The 22,133-nt window shown below is 45.2% G+C and overlaps 1 protein-coding gene across 2 annotated transcripts in view; it reads left to right on the top strand.

Moving 5' to 3' along the window:
- LOC115163572 (seizure protein 6 homolog) overlaps positions 1–22,133 on the top strand; it is a 146,162-nt gene that overhangs the window by 86,381 nt on the left and 37,648 nt on the right. For both annotated transcript variants that reach the window (XM_029715567.1, XM_029715566.1), the window contains exon 4: positions 14,715–14,907. In XM_029715567.1, coding sequence (XP_029571427.1) covers positions 14,715–14,907 — 193 coding nt within the window. The remainder of the gene's footprint in view (positions 1–14,714; positions 14,908–22,133) is intronic.

The following is a 22,133-nucleotide window of genomic DNA, read 5'->3' as shown; positions in this document are numbered from 1 at the left end:
TTCTTTCCTCAGGCATTATTGACTCTGTTTCTATTTCATGTCTGTACGTTTTTGTGTTTCTTGTTTTGTACTATGTTCTGTTTATTATTAATTTTGCGCTCCCTGTACTTGCTTCCCGACTGCCAGCGTACACGTTACAGGTAGTCAGATTTGTGTCAGATAGTCGATTTGTGTCATCCCGTTTCTTAAAGACTCGGTTGATTATTCCTCTTATCTGGAAATCTTTTGGATTAATCTACTTCAAAGGACTTCTCTAGGCCAGGGGGCTTTATAGAATGTGGGTGTGAACAACTCCAGTTTATCACCCACTTTAGAGTAAGGATTTAAACGTTTGCCTTCATGTAGGCCTTAGAAGATCAAGACTGATGTGGATTACTCCTTGGGCAGAATGAGTTTATTTTCTGTGTGGAATTGCCCTGCTTTGTGGTCTACGCCCCACACCTGCCTAGTGCCCTGCTCCATCAGACCATAGGGTCTTCAGTGTTGACTGCCCCAGCACTGCCTCAGAGTGGAGGAAGGGAGGGATGTAGAGAGAGTGAGAGAGAGATTTGCTTAAAAAGTGTTTCTAGTTCTGAAACTCCCCAATTCCATATAGTATACCACCCTCAACTCCACCATGTCTATATAGTATACCACCCTCAACTCCACCCAGTCCATATAGTATTTCACCCTCAACTCCACCAAGTCCATATAGTATACCACCCTCACAACTCCAATAAGTCCATATAGTATACCACCCTCAACTCCACCATGTCTATATAGTATACCACCCTCAACTCCACCAAGTCCATATAGTATTTCACCCTCAACTCCACCAAGTCCATATATTATACCACCCTCAACTCCACCAAGTCCATATAGTATACCACCCTCACAACTCCACCAAGTCCAAATAGTATACCACCCTCAACTCCACCCAGTCCATATATTATACCACCCTCAACTCCACCCAGTCCATATAGTATACCACCCACACAACTCCACCAAGTCCATATAGTATACCACCCTCAACTCCACCAAGTCCATATGGTATACCACCCTCAACTCCACCAAGTCCATATAGTATACCACCCTCAACTCCACCAAGTCCATATAGTATTTCACCATCAACTCCACCAAGTCTATATAGTATGTCACCCTCAACTCCACCAAGTCCATATAGTATTTCACCCTCAACTCCACCAAGTCCATATATTATACCACCCTCAACTCCACCAAGCCAATATAGTATACCTCCCTCAACTCCACCAAGCCGATATAGTATTCCACCCTCACAACTCCACCAAGTCCATATAGTATACCACCCTCAACTCCACCAAGTCCATATAGTATACCACCCTCAACTCCACCAAGCCAATATAGTATACCACCCTCAACTCCACCAAGCCAATATAGTATACCACCCTCAACTCCACCAAGCCAATATAGTATACCTCCCTCAACTCCACCAAGCCGATATAGTATACCTCCCTCAACTCCACCAAGCCAATATAGTATACCTCCCTCAACTCCACCAAGCCGATATAGTATACCACCCTCACTCGACACGAAGGCAAGACCCATCATGTCTACCATGTGCCGATGGACGTTTCATAATAGCATCTTGAAGTTAAAAGTCAGAGACCCCTCTGTTAACCACCCAACAGTGGTAGTTGTCATGTGAAGGTAGGATAGTCCGCAGTGATTAACTTTACGCTGTAGGCCCAAGTCTGTGGCAGTACTGCAGACCAAACTAAAATATGCTAATTTCCTAACCAAGGACTGCATTTCATATGAGAGTCCAGCCCAGTAGTTATGTCCAGTCCAGCAGTGTGTAGGTGGTGGGACAGGATCTTTAAGCAGCTCACTGAAGCCATGGTGGGTAGTACTGCAGAGTATTGACTGATGGGTCAATATTCCCAACTACTCTGGCTTAAGTGGACCTCGGTACAGTTTAATAAAGTACAGTTCTATCTGCAGTCTCTGTCTGGGATGATGGCAGAGATTGATTAGGATGTATCTGTCACTGCTTTAATAAAGGGTGGCTCAATCTGTCAGTTCAATATCCGCTAAGTTTCACCATCACACTTTTTGGAGGACTGAGGAAGAGTGCTTCACTAAAGAGTGACTGTCTGGGATGATATGAACTATCGAAATATATGGAAATATTGACAACTAGGCTACAACAAAATTGCTAGAAAATATATACATGTTCAAACACAGTCGTTTCTCCATTTTCTTTCTGTGTGAGTCGAGGATATGTTTCTCTCATATGTAAATCATTCTCCACTGTGCACACGCTTCGTAGTGAAATGACATACAGTTTGTGCGCCACAGACTGCAGAAGATTACATAAACCTGGGAGCAGAGGGTAATGGATTTATCAACCTCAGCCATGAGCCACCCACAGCTGGAACATGTAGGCTACATTATGCCTGTAGATCCTTATTACCATAAACATGATGTGTGTCCTGAACCTTTGACTAATTTATTAGGTTACTGTGTGCCAGAGGGAGGAGGCATGCAGCGTTCAGTCACCTGGATGGCGCCGACAGAGATGGTCGCCTCGCTTCGCGTTCTTAGGAAACTATGCGGTATTTTCTTTTTTTAATGTATTATTTCTTACGTTGTTACCCCAGGAAATCTTAAGTCTTATTACATACAGCCGGGAAGAACTATTGGATATAAGAGCAACGTCAACTTACCAACATTACGACCAGGTCAAAATAAAACATAATAAAAAGTACATTTGAATGACACTAAGTGTCAGTGTTTTTACAACTAATGCCGGTTTGCCTGAGGCTGATGCCGTGCTGGTGTTTGTACACATGCATATACACACACTCTCATTCAAATAAACACATACTAGAACACATACATGCATGTAATAGTGCCAGACATGCACACAAACATATAAAGTAGGCATTGCTGTTATGATTTCAGTTGTCCTTGATGTCCTTTGTTTTAAATGTATTATTTTGTTTAATTATTTTTTTTGCATTGTTGTTTGCTGTTTTCTGTCTTTTCCTTTTTTCTCTTTAGTTCATTCTCTTGGTTGTTGGTGCATTGGGGGGGTCTTGGGGGTGGGGAATGGAATTAATTGTATTTTCTATTTTCTATTTTTCTTCCTGGAGGAGGACTGTGGGAGGGGTCTCGAATGGTTGAGGGACAGCTATTGGGGAACTGTGGGGGGGATCTTGGAGGTTTCGGCTTCGCGCTTTTTGGTCTGGTGGTAGATCGGTCAACGTGCCCTTGAGCAGGGCATTGACCCTGGATGCTTCTGTGTGTCGCTCTGAATGGGAATCTGTTGGATGACTGATATTGTATGTTTCGAATATTCAATAAATAAAAAATTTATAATAATAAAAAAAAAACATTATGACCAGGAATACGACTTTCCCGAAGCAGATCCTCTGTTTGGACCACCACCCAGGACAATGGATCGGATCCCAGTAGGAGACCCAAAACAACGGCGCCGCAGAAGGGGAAGATGGAGCGGTCTTCTGGTCAGGCTCCGTAGACGGGCACATCGCTCACCACTCCCGAGTATACTACTCACCAATGTCCAGTCTCTTCACAACAAGGTAGACAAAATTCGAGCAAGTGTTGCCTTCCAGAGAGACATCAGAGATTGTAACATTCTCTGTTTCATGGAAACATGGCTCACTTGGGATACATTATCAGAGTCGGTACAGCCTCCCGGTTTCTTCACGCATCGCGCCGACAGAAACAAACATCTCTCTGGTAAGAAGAAGGGCGGGGGTGTATGCCTTATGATTAACAACACATGGTGTGATCATAACAACATACAGGAACTCAAGTCCTTTTGTTCACCTGACCTAGAATTCCTTACAATCAAATGCCGACCGCATTATCTACCAGGAGAATTCTCTTCGATTATAATCGCAGCCGTGTATATCCCAGCCTAAAGACAGAAACTAAAACAGGAAACACCCGTGCTCAGGTCTGTTCAACGCTGGTCCGACCAATCTGATTCCACGCTTCCACGCTTCCAAGATTGCTTCGATCACGTGGACTGGAATATGTTCCAGATAGCCTCAGACAACAACATTGATGTATATGCTGATTCGATGTGTGAGTTTATTAGCAACTGCATCGGTGATGTTGTACCCACGGTGACTATAAAACCTTCCCCAACCAGAAACCGTGGATTGATGGCAGCATTTGCGCAAAACTGAAAGCTCGAACCACTGCTTTTAATCACGGCAAGGCAACTGGAAACATGACCGAATACAAACAGTGTAGCTATTCCCTCCGCAAGGCAATCAAACAAGCTAAGCGTCAGTATAGAGACAAAGTAGAGGCTATTCAACAGCTCAGATACGAGACGTATGTGGCAGGGTCTACAGTCAATCACAGATTACAAAAAGAAAACCAGCCCCGTCACGGACACCGACTTCTTGCTCCCAGACAAACTAAACAACTTCTTTGCTCGCTTTGAGGACATTACAGTTCCACTGACACGGCCCGCTACCAAAACCTGTGGGCTCTCCTTCACTGCAGCCAACGTGAGTTAACCCTCGCAAGGCTGCCGGCCCAGACGGAATCCCTAGCCGAGTCCTCAGAGCATGTGCAGACCAGCTGGTGTGTTTACGGACATATTCAATCAATCCCTATCCCAGTCTGCTGTTCCCACATGCTTCAAGAGGGCCACCATCGTTTCTGTTCCCAAGAAAACTAAGGTAACTGAGCTAAATGACTATCGCCCCATGGCACTCACTTCCGTCATCATGAAGTGCATTGAGAGACTAGCCAAGGATAATATCACCTCCACCCTACCTGACACCCTAGACCACTCCAATTTGCTTACTGCCCCAATAGGTCCACAGACGACGCAATCGCAATCACACTGCACACTGCTCTAACCCATCTGGACAAGAGAAATACCTATGTAAGAATGCTGTTCATCGATTACAGCTCAGCATTTAACATCTTGGTAGCCTCCAAAGTCGTCATTAAGCTCGAGACCCTGGGTCTCGACCCCGCCCTGTGAAACTGGGTCCTGGACTTTCTGACGGGCCGCCCCCAGGTAGTGAGGGTAGGAAACAACATCTCCACCCCGCTGATCATCAACACTGGGGCCCCACAAGGGTGTGTTCTCAGCCTTCTCCTGTACTCCCTGTTCACCCATGACTGCGTGGTCATGCACACCTCCAACTCAATCATCAAGTTTGCAGATGACACTACAGTGGTGGGCTTGATTACCAACGATGACGAGACGGCCTACAGGGAGGAGGTGAGGGCCCTCGGAGTGTGGTGTCAGGAAAATAACCTCTCACTCAGCTTCAACAAAACAAAGGAGATGATCGTGGACTCCAGGAAACAGCAGAGGGAGCACCCCCCTATCCACATCGACGCGACAGTAGTGGAGAAGGTGGAAAGTGTTAAGTTCCTCGGCGTATACATCACGGACAAACTGAAATGGTCCACCCACACAGACAGCATGGTGAAGAAGGCGCAGCAGCGCCTCTTCAACCTCAGGAGGCTGAAGAAATTCAGCTTGTCACCAAAAACACTCACAAACTTTTACAGATGCACAATCGAGAGCATCCTGTCGGGCTGTATCACCGCCTGATATGGCAACTGCTCCGCCCACAAGCGTAAGGCTCTCCAGAGGGTAGTGAGGTCTGCACAATGCATCACCGGGGGCAAACTACCTGCCCTCCAGGACACCTACATCACCGATGTCACAGGAAGGCCAAAAAGATAATCAAGGACAACAACCACCCGAGTCACTGCCTGTTCACCCCTCTATCATCCAGAAGGTACAGTACAGGTGCATCAAAGTTGGGACCGAGAGACTGAAAAACAGCTTCTATCTCAAGGCCATCAGACTGTTAAACAGCCATCACTAACATTGAGTGGCTGCTGCCAACATACTGACTCAAATCTCTAGCCACTTTAATAATAAAAAAATGGATGTAATAAATGTTTCACTAGTCACTTTAAACAATGCCACTTTATATAATGTTTACATACCCTACAATACTCATCTCATATGTATATGCTGTACTCTATACCATCTACTGCATCTTGCCTATGCTGTTTGGCCATTGCCCCTCCATATATTTATATGTACGTATTCTTATTCATTCCTTTACACTTGTGTGTATAAGGTAGTTGTTGTGAAATTGTTAGATTACTTGTTAGATATTACTGCACGGTCAGAACTCGCATTAACATCTGCTAACCATGTGTATGTGACCAATAAATGATTTGATTTGATTTGACCAGCAACATGTTAATGGCACAGTGGCTCCCTCCCTGACTGAACCCTGATAGAGTTCAGGCTGTAGCCCACAGGGCTTTAGCTGTGCTTAGCCAGTCTCACTGACTCCCAGTACACTAAAGCACATGGCTTAGATCTTTTACTGTTGGAGGGACAAGAATCAATACCCTGGCCCACTCCACTCTGATCTCCTGATAGATAGTCCACAACTCAATCATAACTAGGGAGCTGGAGGCAAGTGAAAACAAGGGCTTGTTAATGACCTGTCCTCATCTGTGGGAGAGAGTGCTCCCGCATATTGGCTACCCGGGCTATCTGCATTGTGTCCCACCACTCGCAAACCCCTCTTTACGCTACTACTACTCTCTGTTCATCACAAATGCATAGTCACTTTAACCACATCTACATGTACATACTACCTCAATCAGCCTGACTAACCGGTGTCTGTATGTAGCCTCGCTACTTTTATAGCCTCGCTACTGTATATAGCCTGGCTACTGTATATAGCCTGTCTTTTTACTGTTGTTTTGTTTCTTTACTTACCTATTGTTCACCTAATACCTTTTTTGCACTATTGGTTAGAGCCTGTAAGTAAGCATTTCACTGTAAGGTCTACACCTGTTGTATTCGGCGCACGTGAAATATATACTTGATTTGATTTGAGTGTAACCAACTTCATATAGCCACCCAGAAGAAAGGCACACGGACACCCACACTTCAGGTTGACTTTTTATCTGCAGTAAAATATATCAAACAGTGATGACATGAATTGACAGGACGGTCACAGTCACACGTTCACTGCTCTCAGAATCTCTCTCTCAGACTGAACAGCAGGCAGACCAACTTTCCAAATAGGGGAGAAGCACTTAAAACCCACTAGTTGTTCCTTCAAGGAAAATAATACAAAAATGGTAAGTCTGAAGACCTCTCGTATTGCCAACCTTATTACAATGGCATCAAATATTTTCATACGACAACACATAATGAAAGGAAACTTTATTTATATCACACCTTTTTCTGAAGTGAATGGTTTCACCCACTACTCTGCCCGTGAACTGTGGTGTTATTTGATATCTACATTGCGCGCAGTGCGAGCGAGGTTGAAGGAAACTCTACATTTTCGCTTTGTCACAAGAGCAGTATCTTCAGCAATGAGAGCTCACCAGCAATATGTACTGTACATTAACCTAGTAGCATGTGTGTATCAAACGTGTATCTATATCTCTGAAATAAGATGATTTTCTACTCCCAAATGGCTCTGATGTTTCATCTCAGGCAGAAGAAGCTGTCAAACAGCTATCTCCACATCCTATAAAATGTAATTTCCACTTTCCTCCAGCTTCTGGAGAAGCTGGTGTCACAGAGGCCTCTTCTCTCCGATCCTCTCTCCTCCTTCACAATCCCCAGCTCTCTCTGTACCAGGCCTCTCCTCCTCTCTCCTCTCCTCTCCCCTCCTCCTCTCTCCCCTCTCCTCCTCTCTCTGGACCAGGCCTCTCTTCCACTCTCCTCTCCTCTCTCTGGACCAGACCTCTACTCCTCTCTCCCCTCTCTGGACCAGGCCTTTCCTCTCCTCTCTTCTCTCTGAACCAGACCTCTCCTCCTCTCTCCTCTCCCCTCCTGTCTCTGGACCAGGCCTCTCCTCCTCGCTCATCTCCCTTCCTCTCTCTGGATCAGGCCCTTGTGTTTTTCTTTCCTCACAGTGAATGTTCTCCTGTTGTCGGCTGCACTGATGCCTGTTAGGAACCATGGAGGGGCCATGGAGGAGCTGGGAGAAGCGCAATTAGCAGATTCCACATGGGCTCTGTGAACACAACACTGGGGGAAAGAGAAGCAAGGAGATGCACTTAGTGGCAGTGAGAGAGCACAGCTCTCTCTAATCTCACTGTACTTGTTTGTCTTGTCAGCACTACTGAGCACCGGTACTGTGCACCACCTGGGTGACAGTGTAAATAACTTGCCATGACAACGTCGACTGTTGTTTTCTCACTGCTCTTCCCTCACTGAGACAAGAGAGTGTTGAACACCACAATCTGGAGTCTGTTTCAGCCCAACGGCATCCCAGCACTAGGGCTCCTGAGTGGCGCAGCGGTCTAAGGCACTGAATTTCAGTGCTAGAGGCGTCACTACAGACCCTGGTTTAATTCCAGGCTGTATCACAACTGGCCGAGATTACAAGTCCCATAGGGCGGCGCACAATTGTCCCAGCGTTGTCCGGGTTAGGGTTTGGCTGGGGTAGGCCAAATTAAAAAATCTCCCAGACACCAGGTTTGTGAACTTGAGCTTTCTGGCTAAAACAACATAGGTCCTTACAAGACCGTAATGTCCTCTGACTCAGAGTGAAGTGCTGGTTATTTTCAGTGTTATTCATTTCTATCCCTAACACTGAACTCGGCGGGACAAGTGGCAGGAATGGCAGCCATGTTAGTTCACATCCTGAGTTTCCTCTCATTTCGTGATGTGCACCTGCTGTCTCCAGGCAGACACTGACAGGATCAGGCAGTAGATGAGACCGCTGACCTCTATCTGGGACAGCTCCCACATGGTGACCCTCACAACACCACAGCCACTCTCTGGAAGTGGCTACAGTCACACCTGCTGCCACACAGGCAAATCTCCAGTGCCATGGCTGATAGTCAGAGAGTCATAGAGGGACTGTGAAAGGAAAGAAAGAAGAGAGGGAGGGAAAGTCCATTACTCATCTCTCCTTCTGCCTTGTACTCAGTTTGCCTCTTTTGTACCTTGCTATTGTTTCGAGAGGATTTGAAGTTCACCAATGTGGCGGAGGCAGGGTTTCTAGATGTGGAGAGTGCAGTGCAGCACTTTAGAATCCTTTCTGGTGTTTTTTTTAAAGATGCATTTTTCCCTGGTCAAGGTGGATCAGCTACAATATCAGCTATCAGCAGCCTGCTCATCTGTCTTGGATTCAGTCTGCTGTAAGGCTGTAGGCTGGAAGATGTCTCCCCTTACTCTCCTCTCCCTATCCCTGCCTCTCCCACGTCACCTTGTTGTAAACCTCACAGACTATTTTCTGAGAGGAAATAACAAGGAAGGGACAGAGAGTCGAGGAATTAAGAGATCAGAAAGGGTTTCAAGAGGTCTTCTGAGATTTACAGACAAAACAAGGAGGACAGAGAGAGAGAAAGCAAAGAATGGAGGTAGAGAGAGAGATGGAGAATTGGATGAATGAGAATCGGAAAGCAAAGTTGGCTTCCAGAGTGTTTCAGTTGGATGACTAATAGGATCAGTATAACACAATGTTAATAAACATTGTGTAGGCTCCTCCTCTTAGGAGCTGTTCTATTGTTCAATCAGTGTTAATGTTAATTCAGCTGATCTAGACAATGAGATTTAGAATCAGCAGCTATTAACCTCAGTAAAACAGGTCAGAAATGAGAATAAGTGGACAGCTAATTTTTTTCTGATGCTCTACTCCAATTCAATTCAATTCATTTCAAGGGCTTTATTGGCATGGGAAACATATGTTAACATTGCCAAAGCAAGAGAGGTAGATAATATACAAAGTGAAATCAACAATAAAAATGAACAGTAAACATTACACTCACAGAAGTTCCAAAAGAATAAAGACATTACAAATGTCATATTATGTATATGTACAGTGTTGTAAAGATGTACAAATGGTTACTCTCTACCCTCTAAATAATAGTGTAGAGGAGATGCAGCTTTAGCACTACTTACACTTTATACAACTGGATCCTGGACTTCCTGACGGGCAGCCCCCAGGTGGTAAAGGTAGGCAACAACACGTCTGCCACGCTGATCCTCAACACTGGGGCCCCTCAGGGGTGTGTACTTAGTCCCCTCCTATACTCCCTTCTGTACTGCCAAACACGACTCCAACACCATCATTAAGTTTGCTGACGATAAAACAGTGGTAGGTAGGCCTGATCACCGACAATGAAGAGACAGCCTATAGGGAGGAGGTCAGAGAACTGGCAGAGTGGTGCCAGGACAACAACCTCTCCCTCAATGTGAGCAAGAAAAAGGAGCTGATCGTGGACTACAGGAAAGGAGGGCCGAACAGGCCCCATTGACATTAACGGGGCTGTAGTTAAGTCATTGATCGTATAAAAAAAATAACTCCACTCGCAACTTCAAGGAGAAACACACTAGATTGTATTGGGGGGAGTGATATCAGTGATATGTTACATTAGGAAAACAGTCTGTGCTTTATAAGTAAGCAGTGTTTTGTCTTGTATTGACGGGTCGAGAGCGGGTCGAGAGTTTCAAGTTCCTTGGTGTCCACATCACCAACGAACTATCATGGTCCAAACACACCAAGACAGTCGTGAAGAGGGCACGACAAAACCTTTTCCCCCTCAGGAGACTGGAGAGATTTGGCATGGTTCCCCAGATCCTCAAAAAGTTCTACAGCTGCACCATCGAGAGCATCCTGACCGGTTGCATCACCGACTGGTATGGCAACTGCTCGGCATCTGACCATAAGGCGCTACAGAGGATAGTGCATATGGCCCAGTCCATCACTGGGCACAAGCTTCCTGACATCCAGGACCTATATAATAATCAGGTATCAGAGGAAAGCCCATCAAATTGTCTGAGACCCCAGTCACCCAAACTGTTTTCTCTGCTACAGTACGGGAAGCGGTACCGGAGCGCCAAGTCTAGGACCAAAAGGCTCCTTAACAACTTCTACCCCCAAGCCATAAGACTGCTGAACAATTTATGAAATGGCCACCGGACTATTACATTGACCCCCCCATATTTGTTTTGTACACTGCTGCTACTCGCTGTTTATTATCTATGCATAGTCACTTCACATCTACCTACATGTACAAATTACCTCTAACCTCTATCCCCGCACACTGACTCAGTAACGGTACCCCCTGTATATAGCCTCATTATTGTTATGTTACTGTGTTACTTTTTATTATTTTTTACTTTAGTTTACTTGGTAAATATTTTCTTAACTCTTCTTGAACTGCATTGTTGGTTAAGGACTAGTAAGTAAGCATTTCATGGTTAGGTCTACACTTGTTGTATTCGGCGCATGTGACAAATAAAGTTTGATTTGATAAAGCAACTTTCAATGCCAAGTTTCAGTGCAGAAGCAGAGGTGGATTGCTAGACATCGATTACGTTAAACAACATTTGCCACTGAAGTGCCGTCACACTGAATATAAGGTATTCCATGTTCCTGATACAGTGAGCTCCAAAAGCATTGGGATAGTGACAACATGTTTTGTTGTGTCACTGTCCCAATGCTTTTGGAGCTCACTGTATATAATTAATAGGCATCTCACAGTATATCTCAACATGTCTTTCATTTCCCTCCATATAACCTTACTCTTGTTTTCTTGTTGTTACTGGCTTATCCTTGCCCTACAATTCTTTCTCCCTTCTCTACCTTTTCCCTGCTTTATTCAGGTGAGCTGCATAAACCAATTTTCTGACAGGTGCGTAGGGATTGTGGCGATAATGAAATTGAAATGGCTGAGGTGAATGTTAAATGAGAAGTGCAGGCGGGGAAAGCGTGTGAATGTTCCATCTCTTAGGAGGATGAGTGAAGCTTAGCCTGTGTTTTTTTTACCCTAATTGCTCTTAACCCGATCTGTGGTAGTGGAAAGGCAAGCTGATAGGATACATTCACTATGTTTTTAGCATGTTCTAGAAGTGTTGAGCATGGACCTGAGTCTTTCGAGGCCAATGGATTTTTTCTCTACATTTTCTCTTTTGATCTCAGTACACAGTTTGGTGCCTGCTGTCCAGTTTGGTTCCACATACTGTAATCTCTTCTCTCTGGAGACAACTACTCAGCTCTTCACCTTCAGCCGACCTTGGCTCAGCAGGAACAACCTCCACAGATCTGCATTCAACCGGCCCCTCAAGCCAGGATTACTCCTGTTCAAATAGAAACAGGCTTTCAGGAAGAAAGACTCAGCTCAGGGTGACAGTGTTCCATTTCCTCCGGAAGAACTTAACTCATCTTACTGCATATCTCTTACCATTCAGTGGCCGCAGGTCTCATGTAATAGCAGCTTTTGTCTGTGACTGACTTGCCAGAACCTTTCAAGGACAGGCATATCAATGCACACAGGAAACCACACAGTCTCCCTTTTCAGTGTGTGTGCCAGGATTTGTACCTGTGTGATCTACACAAATTTGTGTTTTTTTGTGTATGGTATTATGTGTGTTGTATATGGTCTGTACATTGTCTATTAGTGTGTTTTGTGTCTGCAGTGTTGGCCCAGGTGTCACTGTGTCAGGTGGCCCAGACAGACAGACCTCTCAGCCTCCCTCAGTATTAACCAGCAGAACCATGACTCTCCATGTACGGCCCTGGGGCCCTCACTGTGGGGGCCAGGGGACGACTGTCTCCACTCTCCTCTCCTCCTCATGGCCCAGTTCTCCTGTCTGGAACAGATGTTAGTGCTGGTGCTCTATCCCTTTCCTACCCCCAACTGAATGGTTCTCTATAATTAGCTAGCAGCCCACATACTGTAGTACCCTCACAGACACTCACACAACATACACCTACTTAGTGGAGATTTCTCCTTTATTCTCTCTCTTTTATGTCTCCCTCCTCCCCCTATTCCTTCGTACCTCTGTAGTGGTAGAAGGGGAATCTCTGGAGAGGAGGACTGGTTTGCTGCAGGGAGAGATATAGAAAGCTCACTGTCGACTGCATACATCTCCTCCCCCACACGCGCTCCAAAATCTGTTGTTTATTTTATGAGGAAGTGTCACATGAATGATTTAGTTTTCATGTGTTGCTTTTACATACAATAGTTAGCAGCACAGTCGGTTTTGATTGGGACATATTTTATTATTCTGGTGGAGGAGCTGAATTCATATTGTAGTAATTCCCCATGAAGGGATTATGATGCTTTTAACCTTAATGTGCTGTTGACCTCCTGTTTGCATATTAACGAAACAAACCACGTCGTATTGTCAGACAGACGTGTGTTGATCCAGGATTAGATCAGTGTGAGGTAGACAGTCAGGACTAATGCCAACACAAATTGGATTATCTCCAACAGTATTCTGGAGGTATTTCATTGTCATGGGGCTTTCAGTATAATGTGATTAGGTCGTGATGCCCTTTGTTGAATGGGACTATTATCCAATGCTTAAGCTATGAGTTCATTCATTCATAACACTACATTAACTTCTTGTTGTGCATTATATATGTCTTTAAGTTGACAGCTGTTGCTATAGCACTGTCCTCATAAGAGTATAATCACATAAACTTTATATAGTTACGTGTTTAATAAACATATGTCAGACGAATACTCATTCTTTCGTGCGCACTTAGAGGCCCCACAGAGTGCACCTTGCACCCACACAGTGCCCCTTGCATCCACACAGTGCCCCTTGCATCCACACAGTGCCCCTTGCATCCACACAGTGCCCCTTGCACCCACACAGTGCCCCTTGCATCCACACAGTGCCCCTTGCATCCACACAGTGCCCCTTGCACCCACACAGTGCCCCTTGCACCCACACAGTGCCCCTTGCATCCACACAGTGCCCCTTGCATCCACACAGTGCCCCTTGCATCCACACAGTGCCCCTTGCACCCACACAGTGCCCCTTGCACCCACACTGTGCCCCTTGCATCCACACAGTGCCCCTTGCATCCACACAGTGCCCCTTGCATCCACACAGTGCCCCTTGCATCCACACAGTGCCCCTTGCATCCACACAGTGCCCCTTGCATCCACACAGTGCCCCTTGCATCCACACAGTGCCCCTTGCATCCACACAGTGCCCCTTGCATCCACACAGTGCCCCTTGCATCCACACAGTGCCCCTTGCATCCACACAGTGCCCCTTGCACCCACACAGTGCCCCTTGCATCCACACAGTGCCCCTTGCATCCACACAGTGCACCTCTCACCTCTAACCCTTTCTCTTTTTATGTGGTCTCTCATTCACAACAGGGCAGTTTGGTGTTTTCTGGTCTTCTGTTTTTTATTTTTCTCATCCTTCTATCTGACACGTCTATTGCCCCTGTGGTACAGAGCTTTCACAGGTCAGGCCTGGAACCATCTTCTCTGTCCACACGTTCTCCAATCATACACTGTATTCCAGCTGATGGATTCTGACCTACATGTTCATTATCTGTAATTTAATATGTTTCCATCCACACTTTCTCTGAGGTGGACTGCCTGAAATAATGTTTTTTTCCCTTCCTGGGGGGAGGTACTGTAGTTGATATGATTTCATATGGAGTGACATGGAGGCATATCTCTTAAGTGTTTTTATATGAGAGTAAGCTCAGTGAAGTGACATGGAGGCATATCTCTGGGTTTTATATGAGAATAAACTCTGCAGAGTGACATGGAGGCATATCTCTTAGGTGCCAGTGAAGGAGCTCAGTGAAGGAGGCAGGCGGCTTCATCTCACCACATTTCTCTGTCACCCTGTTTACAAGTCTATGTACCTGTATGTATTGATGTGTGTCCTTTACTGAACTGGTCTCCTCTGTGTGCGTTTGTCCATGCAGGTGATGAACGTGAGCCTGTGGGAGGGGGAGCGGGTGACGTTTGAGGACCTGGGGGGCGGTGAGCCCTCTGTTCTGGCCAACGAGTCTATACTGTTGAAGGGCCTGGTAGTACGCAGCTGGAGCAACCACATCACCATCCAATTCCACAGCCAGAGACAGACCCAGCCTGGGTCCTTCCTGCTCAGATACCAAGGTAAGACCCGAGGGCAACCAAACACCACAGCACTAGCACAGCCACCAACCAAGCACCACAGCACTAACACAGCCACCAACCAAACACCACAGCACTAGCACAGCCACCAACCAAACACCACAGCACTAGCACAGCCACCAACCAAGCACCACAGCACTAACACAGCCACCAACCAAACACCACAGCACTAGCACAGCCACCAACCAAGCACCACAGGACTAACACAGCCACCAACCAAACACCACAGCACTAGCACAGCCACCAACCAAACACCACAGCACTAGCACAGCCACCAACCAAACACCACAGCACTAGCACAGCCACCAACCAAACACCACAGCACTAACACAGCCACCAACCAAACACCACAGCACTAACACAGCCACCAACCAAACACCACAGCACTAACACAGCCACCAACCAAACACCACAGCACTAACACAGCCACCAACCAAACACCACAGCACTAGCACAGCCACCAACCAAGCACCACAGCACTAGCACAGCCACCAACCAAGCACCACAGCACTAGCACAGCCACCAACCAAACACCACAGCACTAACACAGCCACCAACCAAGCACCACAGCACTAACACAGCCACCAACCAAACACCACAGCACTAACACAGTCCCTAACCAAACACCACAGCACTAACACAGCCACCAACCAAACACCACAGCACTAACACAGTCCCCAACCAAACACCACAGCACTAACACAGCCACCAACCAAACACCACAGCACTTGCACAGCCACCAACCAAACACCACAGCACTAACACAGCCACCAACCAAACACCACAGCATTAGCACAGCCACCAACCAAACACCACAGCACTTGCACAGCCACCAACCAAACACCACAGCACTAACACAGCCACCAACCAAACACCACAGCATTAGCACAGCCACCAACCAAACACCACAGCACTAGCACAGCCACCAACCAAACAACACAGCACATCGACCTAATCAAATACTTCACAACAACTAACCAAGTTTCAGAATGTGAGTTGCAACCCATATGAAGTGATAATATAGACAGGGCCTGAGAGGTTGAATACTCCCCTTCCCTCCCCTTCCTCTCCTCTCCTCTCCCCTCCCCTCCCCTTCCTCTCCTCTCCTCTCCCCTCCTCCATTAGCCTCCTCCATTAGCCTCCTCCAGTATACTGGTGCTCACCCTCCCATTATCCCTTGTCAACATAATGTGCTCATGTTAGCCACAAAATGACAACAGCTGTCAATTGGCAGCATAATCAGGTGGGGAAATTGCTGTGATGATGCTCTTCTAATTGTCATTTACCAGAGATTGCAGAAGGAGACTGCATTCAGTTAGGAGCCGTGTTGCTTAGACATGGTGGTAAAATAGAAAAGCTACAAATATTTTTTTCCAGATTCTTTCGTTTTTGTGAGCTAATGAACTGTGGCAGGTTTGTAAATGGGGTAGTGCCATTCTGAACAATGCCTAGATTACAGGTTGAATAAGAATTGCATTTCCCACTCACCCATCCCTCTCTGAATCATGCTATGCCCCCCCCCCCCTCTCTCACACTCTCTCCCTCTCTCTCTCCTTTGTGAGGTGTGTGGGTGGTGTTCACCACCCAGTGAGGGGGACCTTCAGGGCTTTCTGTGGCAGGCTTCTGCTGCTCTATTAAATAACATGGCAATCATATGGCAGGGCACGGAACAGCACCACTGATAATAACTTTCTGCTTCTTTACAAAACTTCCAATTACCTCACACAGTGGTCCCCCCCCTCCGCTCCACCTGTTTGATATTCTCTGAGCAGCGCGTCATGCTGATCTGTGATGGCAATGATGGTGGCCTTTAACTTTGATTATATTTTCCCCTGTCTCTGACGTACAGTATGGGGCATTCTGTAGTGGACAGCGACAGTGGAAATAAATAACCTCAGGGAGAGTAGTTTGACGAAATCTGGCATGTTCATAGACGGAATCTCTCTTTTATTTTTTCTCTGTCTCTATCTCTCTCTCTCTCTTTCTCTCTCTCACTCCCTCCCTTCGTCTCTCTAGCAATGTTAATAACTGTTAATAAAAAGAAATATGGTTCTGGGGGCATGCTGAATAATTTGCATATAATTTGGTCACCTTAATCACAAGTGCATTAAATCTCAATGAAACACTGCCTGGAAACAAATTGAGATCCCATTAAATGTAAGTTATGAATCCATCAATCAACTAGTCAGCCATCTTTCTGCATACCTGTGGCAGAACAAGAGTTATCCTACTACACCAGAGGAATTGTTTGCTCAAAATACACATTGTAATGTTTTCCCACATACTTTGGCCATTGCAGGTTTTTTATTTTGGTGTAGGCTACCTATAGCAACCTATACAAGCTCTGTTTGCGAAGCATTGCTCTTCTAATTACTTTGGAGTCACTTTGAGGACATCTTCATGCTTTTAAGCGCTTACTACAATGTTCCCTTTTGGCTTCCATACATTTCTGGTCCAAGGATGCAAAAATAATCTATCTGGTATCTTCTGCTCTTTTAATCTGTTCAGAAAGATCTGTAATTTGATATTTTAACACCAAAACATTGATATCTATGCTAATAAAATGTTATCTCAAAGTAAGCTAAGAGTCTGATCGTCTACCAGGTGACGTAAGCTGGAGATGGAGAGCGGTTTATACCCCATGACAGTTTTACATGTAATGAGATGATTGCTCTGATATTACAATCTTTTTGCTCTGCAAGATCACCTTGTCCCGTAATGAGGTGTGGAGAATGTGATCAGACAAGCAGTGAGCAGGAGACTGATGTGTTTTAAAGATGGATGCCGGTCAATCGGAAAGTATCTGTCATTAAATCCTGCATAATCATCTCCTCTGGCTGAGGTGGCCGGTAATGAAATCAACACTGTCTTCATAGATTATTCCTGTGGCAGATTGATCAAACAGTGAATCTGAGGGAACTAAAGAGCAAATTGTATTGATCATTGCGGGTGATATAAACATTTGCTCAGTATTTATGAAGCAAACATATATAAATGAGTTCTGTATTGGTATTTTACATTTAAATCGATAACCCTAGGAGAATTGTAATGCTTGCTCTCCTGCCTTGTCTTATCTATTTGTACCTTAAATACCTCTCTCTCTCCCTCTCTTTCTTTCTCGTGTCAGGTATATACAATCAGTGGTGGTGTGTATTTCTCTTCATGTACAGTAACAGTCAAAAGTTTGGACACACCGACTCAGTCAAGGTTATTTCTTTCTTTTTATTATTTTCTACATTGTAGAATAATAGTGAAGACATCAAAACTATGAAATAACACATATGGAATCATGTAGTAACCAAAAAAGTGTTAAACAAATCAAAATATATGTTATATCTGAGATTCTTCAAGGTAGCCACCCTTTGCCTTGATAACAGCTTTGCACACTCTTGGCATTCTCTCAACCAGCTTCACCAGGAATGCTTTTCAAACCGTCTTGAAGGAGTTTCCACATATGCTGAGCACTTATTGGCTGCTTTTAAATTTTTTTAATTTTTTTTATTTCACCTTTATTTAACCAGGTAGGCCAGTTGAGAACAAGTTCTCATTTACAACTGCGACCTGGCCAAGATAAAGCAAAGCTTTGCGACACAAACAACAACACAGAGTTACACATGTAATAAACAAACGTACAGTCAATAACACAATAGGAAAATAAGTATATTTACAGTGTGTGCAAATGGCGTGAGGAGGTAAGGCAATAAATAGGCTATAGTACCGAAGTAATTACAATTTAGCAAATTAACACTGCAGTGATAGATGTGCAGATGATGATGTGCAAGTAGAAATACTGGTGTGCAAAAGAGCAAAAAAGTAAATAAAACAATATGGGGATGAGGTAGGTAGATTGGATGGGCTATTTACAGATGGGCTGTGTACAGCTGCAGCGATCGGTTAGCTGCTCAGATAGCTGATGTTTAAAGTTAGTGAGGGGGATATAAGTCTCCAACTTCAGCAATTTTTGCAATTCGTTCCAGTCATTGGCAGCCGAGAACTTGAAGGAAAGGCGACCAAAGAGATGTTGTCTTTGGGGGTGACCAGTGAGATATACCTGCTGGAGCGCGTGCTACGGGTGGGTGTTGTTATCGTGACAAGTGAGCTGAGATAAGGCGGAGCTTTACCTAGCAAAGACTTATAGATGACCTGGAGCCAGTGGGTCTGGCGATGAATATGTAGCGAGGGCCAGCTGACGAGAGCATACAGGTTGCAGTGGTGGGTGGTATATGGGGCTTTGGTGACAAAACGGATGGCACTGTGATAGACTGCATCCAGTTTGCTGAGTAGAGTGTTGGAGGCTATTTTGTAAATGACATCGCCGAAGTCGAGGATCGGTAGGATAGTCAGTTTTATGAGGATATGTTTGGCGGCGTGAGTGAAGGATGCTTTGTTGCGAATTAGGAAGCTGATTCTAGATGTATTTTTGTATTGGAGATGTTTAATATGAGTCTGGAAGGAGAGTTTACAGTCTAACCAGACACCTAGGTATTTGTAGTTGTCCACATATGCAAGTCGGGCAGGCGGGTGCGGGCAGCGATCGGTTGAAAAGCATGAATTTAGTTTTACTAGCGTTTAAGAGCAGTTGGAGGGCCACGGAAGGAGTGTTGTATGGCATTGAAGGTCGTTTGGAGGTTTGTTTACACAGTGTCCAAAGAAGGGCCAGATGTATACAGAATGGTGTCGTCTGCGTAAAGGTCAATAAGGGAATCACTCGCAGCAAGAGCAACATCGTTGATATACAGAGAAATGAGTAGGCCCGAGAATTAAACCCTGTGGTACCCCCATAGAGACTGCCAGAGGTCCGGACAACAGGCCCTCTGATTTAACACACTGAACTCTATCTGAGAAGTAGTTGGTGAACCAGGCGAGGCAGTCATTTGAGAAACCATGGCTGTTGAGTCTGCTGATAAGAATACGGTGATTGACAGAGTCAAAAGCCTTTGCCAGGTCGATGAAGACGGCTGCACAGTACTGTCTTTTGTCGATGGCGGTTATGATATCGTTTAGTACCTTGATATCGTTTAGCGTGGCTGAGGTGCACCCGTTACCAGCTCAGAAACCGGATTGCACAGCGGAGAAGGAACAGTGGGATTCAAAATGGTCAGTGATCTGTTTATTAACTTGGCTTTCGAAGGCTTTAGAAAGGCAGGGCAGGTTGGATATAGGTCTGTAACAGTTTGGGTCTAGAGTGTCACGAGGGGGATGACCGCAGCAGCTTTCCAATCTTTAGGGATTTCAGATGATACGAAAGAGAGGTTGAACAGACTGGTAATAGGGGTTGCAACAATGGCGGCGGATAATTTTAGAAAGAGAGGGTCCAGATTGTGTAGCCCAGCTGATTTGTATGGGTCCAGGTTTTGCAGCTCTTTAAGAACATCTGTTATCTGGATTTGGGTGAAGGAGAAGCTGGGTAGGCTTGGGCAAGTAGCTGTGGGGGGGTGCGGAGCTGTTGGCTTGGGTTGGGGTAGCCAGGAGGAAAGCATGGCTAGCCGTAGAGAAATGCTTATTGAAATTCTCGATTATCGTGGATTTATCAGTGGTGACAGTGTTTCCTAGCCTCTGTGCAGTGGGCAGCTGGGAGGAGGTGCTCTTATTCTCCATGGACTTTACAGTGTCCCAAAACTTTTTGGAGTCAGAGCTTTTCCTCCTCCTTCATGTTTCACATTGGGAACCACATATGCAGAGATCATCCGTTCACCTACTCTGCGTCTCACAAAGACACAGTGGTTGGAACCAAAAATCTCAAATTTGGACTCATCAGACCAAAGGACATTTCTCATATTTCTTGTCTCAAGCAAGTCTCTTCTTATTATTGGTGTCCTTTAGTAGTGGTTTCTTTGCAGCAATTTGACCATGAAGGCCTGATTCACGCAGTCTCCTCTGAACAGTTGATGTTGAGATGAGTCTGTTACTTGAACTCTGTGAAGCATTTATTTAGGCTGCAATTTCTGAGGCTGGTAACTCTAATGAACTTATCATTTGCAGTAAAATGTAACTCTGGGTCTTCCTTTCCTGTGGCGGTCCTCATGAGAGCCAGCTTCATCCTAGTGCTTGATGGTTTTTGTGACTGCACTTTTGCAACTGCACTTTCAAAGTTCTTGAAATGTTTCTGATTGACTGACCATGTCTTAAAGTTATGAAAATATATTTGGATTTCTTTAACAATTGTTTGGTTACTACATGATTCCATATGTGTTATTTCATATGTTTGATGTCTTCATTATTATTCTACAATGTAGAAAATAGTCAAAAGAAAGAAAAACCCTTGAATGAGTAGGTGTGTCCAAACTTTTGACTGGTACTGTAGTTTGCTCTACTTCATCATACACCATTAGAACTGTATGTTAGTCATCTAGTGTAGAAGGCCAGTTCTGAGAGTCTATTTCTGGCACAGTGTACTGTAGCTCTATTGGCATGGAAACACACTGATGGTTATCAAAGCTTCAGCTGCCATCTCCCATTTGGCCAGCAGTCATAAGAGCAGTAATTGCATGCAGATAGATTTCAAGCAGCAGGTAATGATATGGTATTATCACCATCATCTATCAGTGGAGAGAGTCTTTATTTACCAGCTGCTCTGGGACAAAGATCAATGAAAAAAGAGCAAAACAATAATCAAATGGAGGAAAACAATCACCACACAGATTTTGGATAAAGTTCATCAGTGATCGTGATCAAGACCTTGTTTCAACACCTCCCCTTGGCAGCTGTTTAGTAACAACCTTTCACAGACTTGCGAGAATATGTGATGCTCAACACGAAACTTACCAAAACACTTGTTTCCTTTCCTTGTCTCCTTTTCTTTATAACCATTATCTGAGAGTATTGGGGCATCATCATTATTATCATCAAGTGTATTGCCAGGTAGTTAGTAGAAGTTAGACACCAGTGCCGTGCGTGTATACACAAGTTAGAGTAGAGGGCAGTCGACAGAAACATGTCCTTCCCCAGGCTCTCCTCACCCTTGGTGACGTCTCACTGCTGACAGCCACATCTGTCTGTGTCGTCCCCTCATCTCAGGGCTCCACATGCTGCCCCCTTGTGTACCACTCCAGCTGCATATCACTCTCTGTCTCTCACACACTTGTTTATCAGCCCCTCCATCGCTTCCCCACTGAGACAGTGCCTCTGATGGTGCAGAGACTGGGTCAGATCAGGGCCAACCCAAGAACCATCCACACACATACTACATATGCAGTGCATTCGGGAAA

Source organism: Salmo trutta, chromosome 26 (genome assembly GCF_901001165.1).
Source record: "Salmo trutta chromosome 26, fSalTru1.1, whole genome shotgun sequence".
Lineage (NCBI taxonomy): Eukaryota > Metazoa > Chordata > Actinopteri > Salmoniformes > Salmonidae > Salmo > Salmo trutta.
Note: the sequence above shows the minus strand (reverse complement) of the source record. Positions and strands in the feature narration are given on the sequence as shown.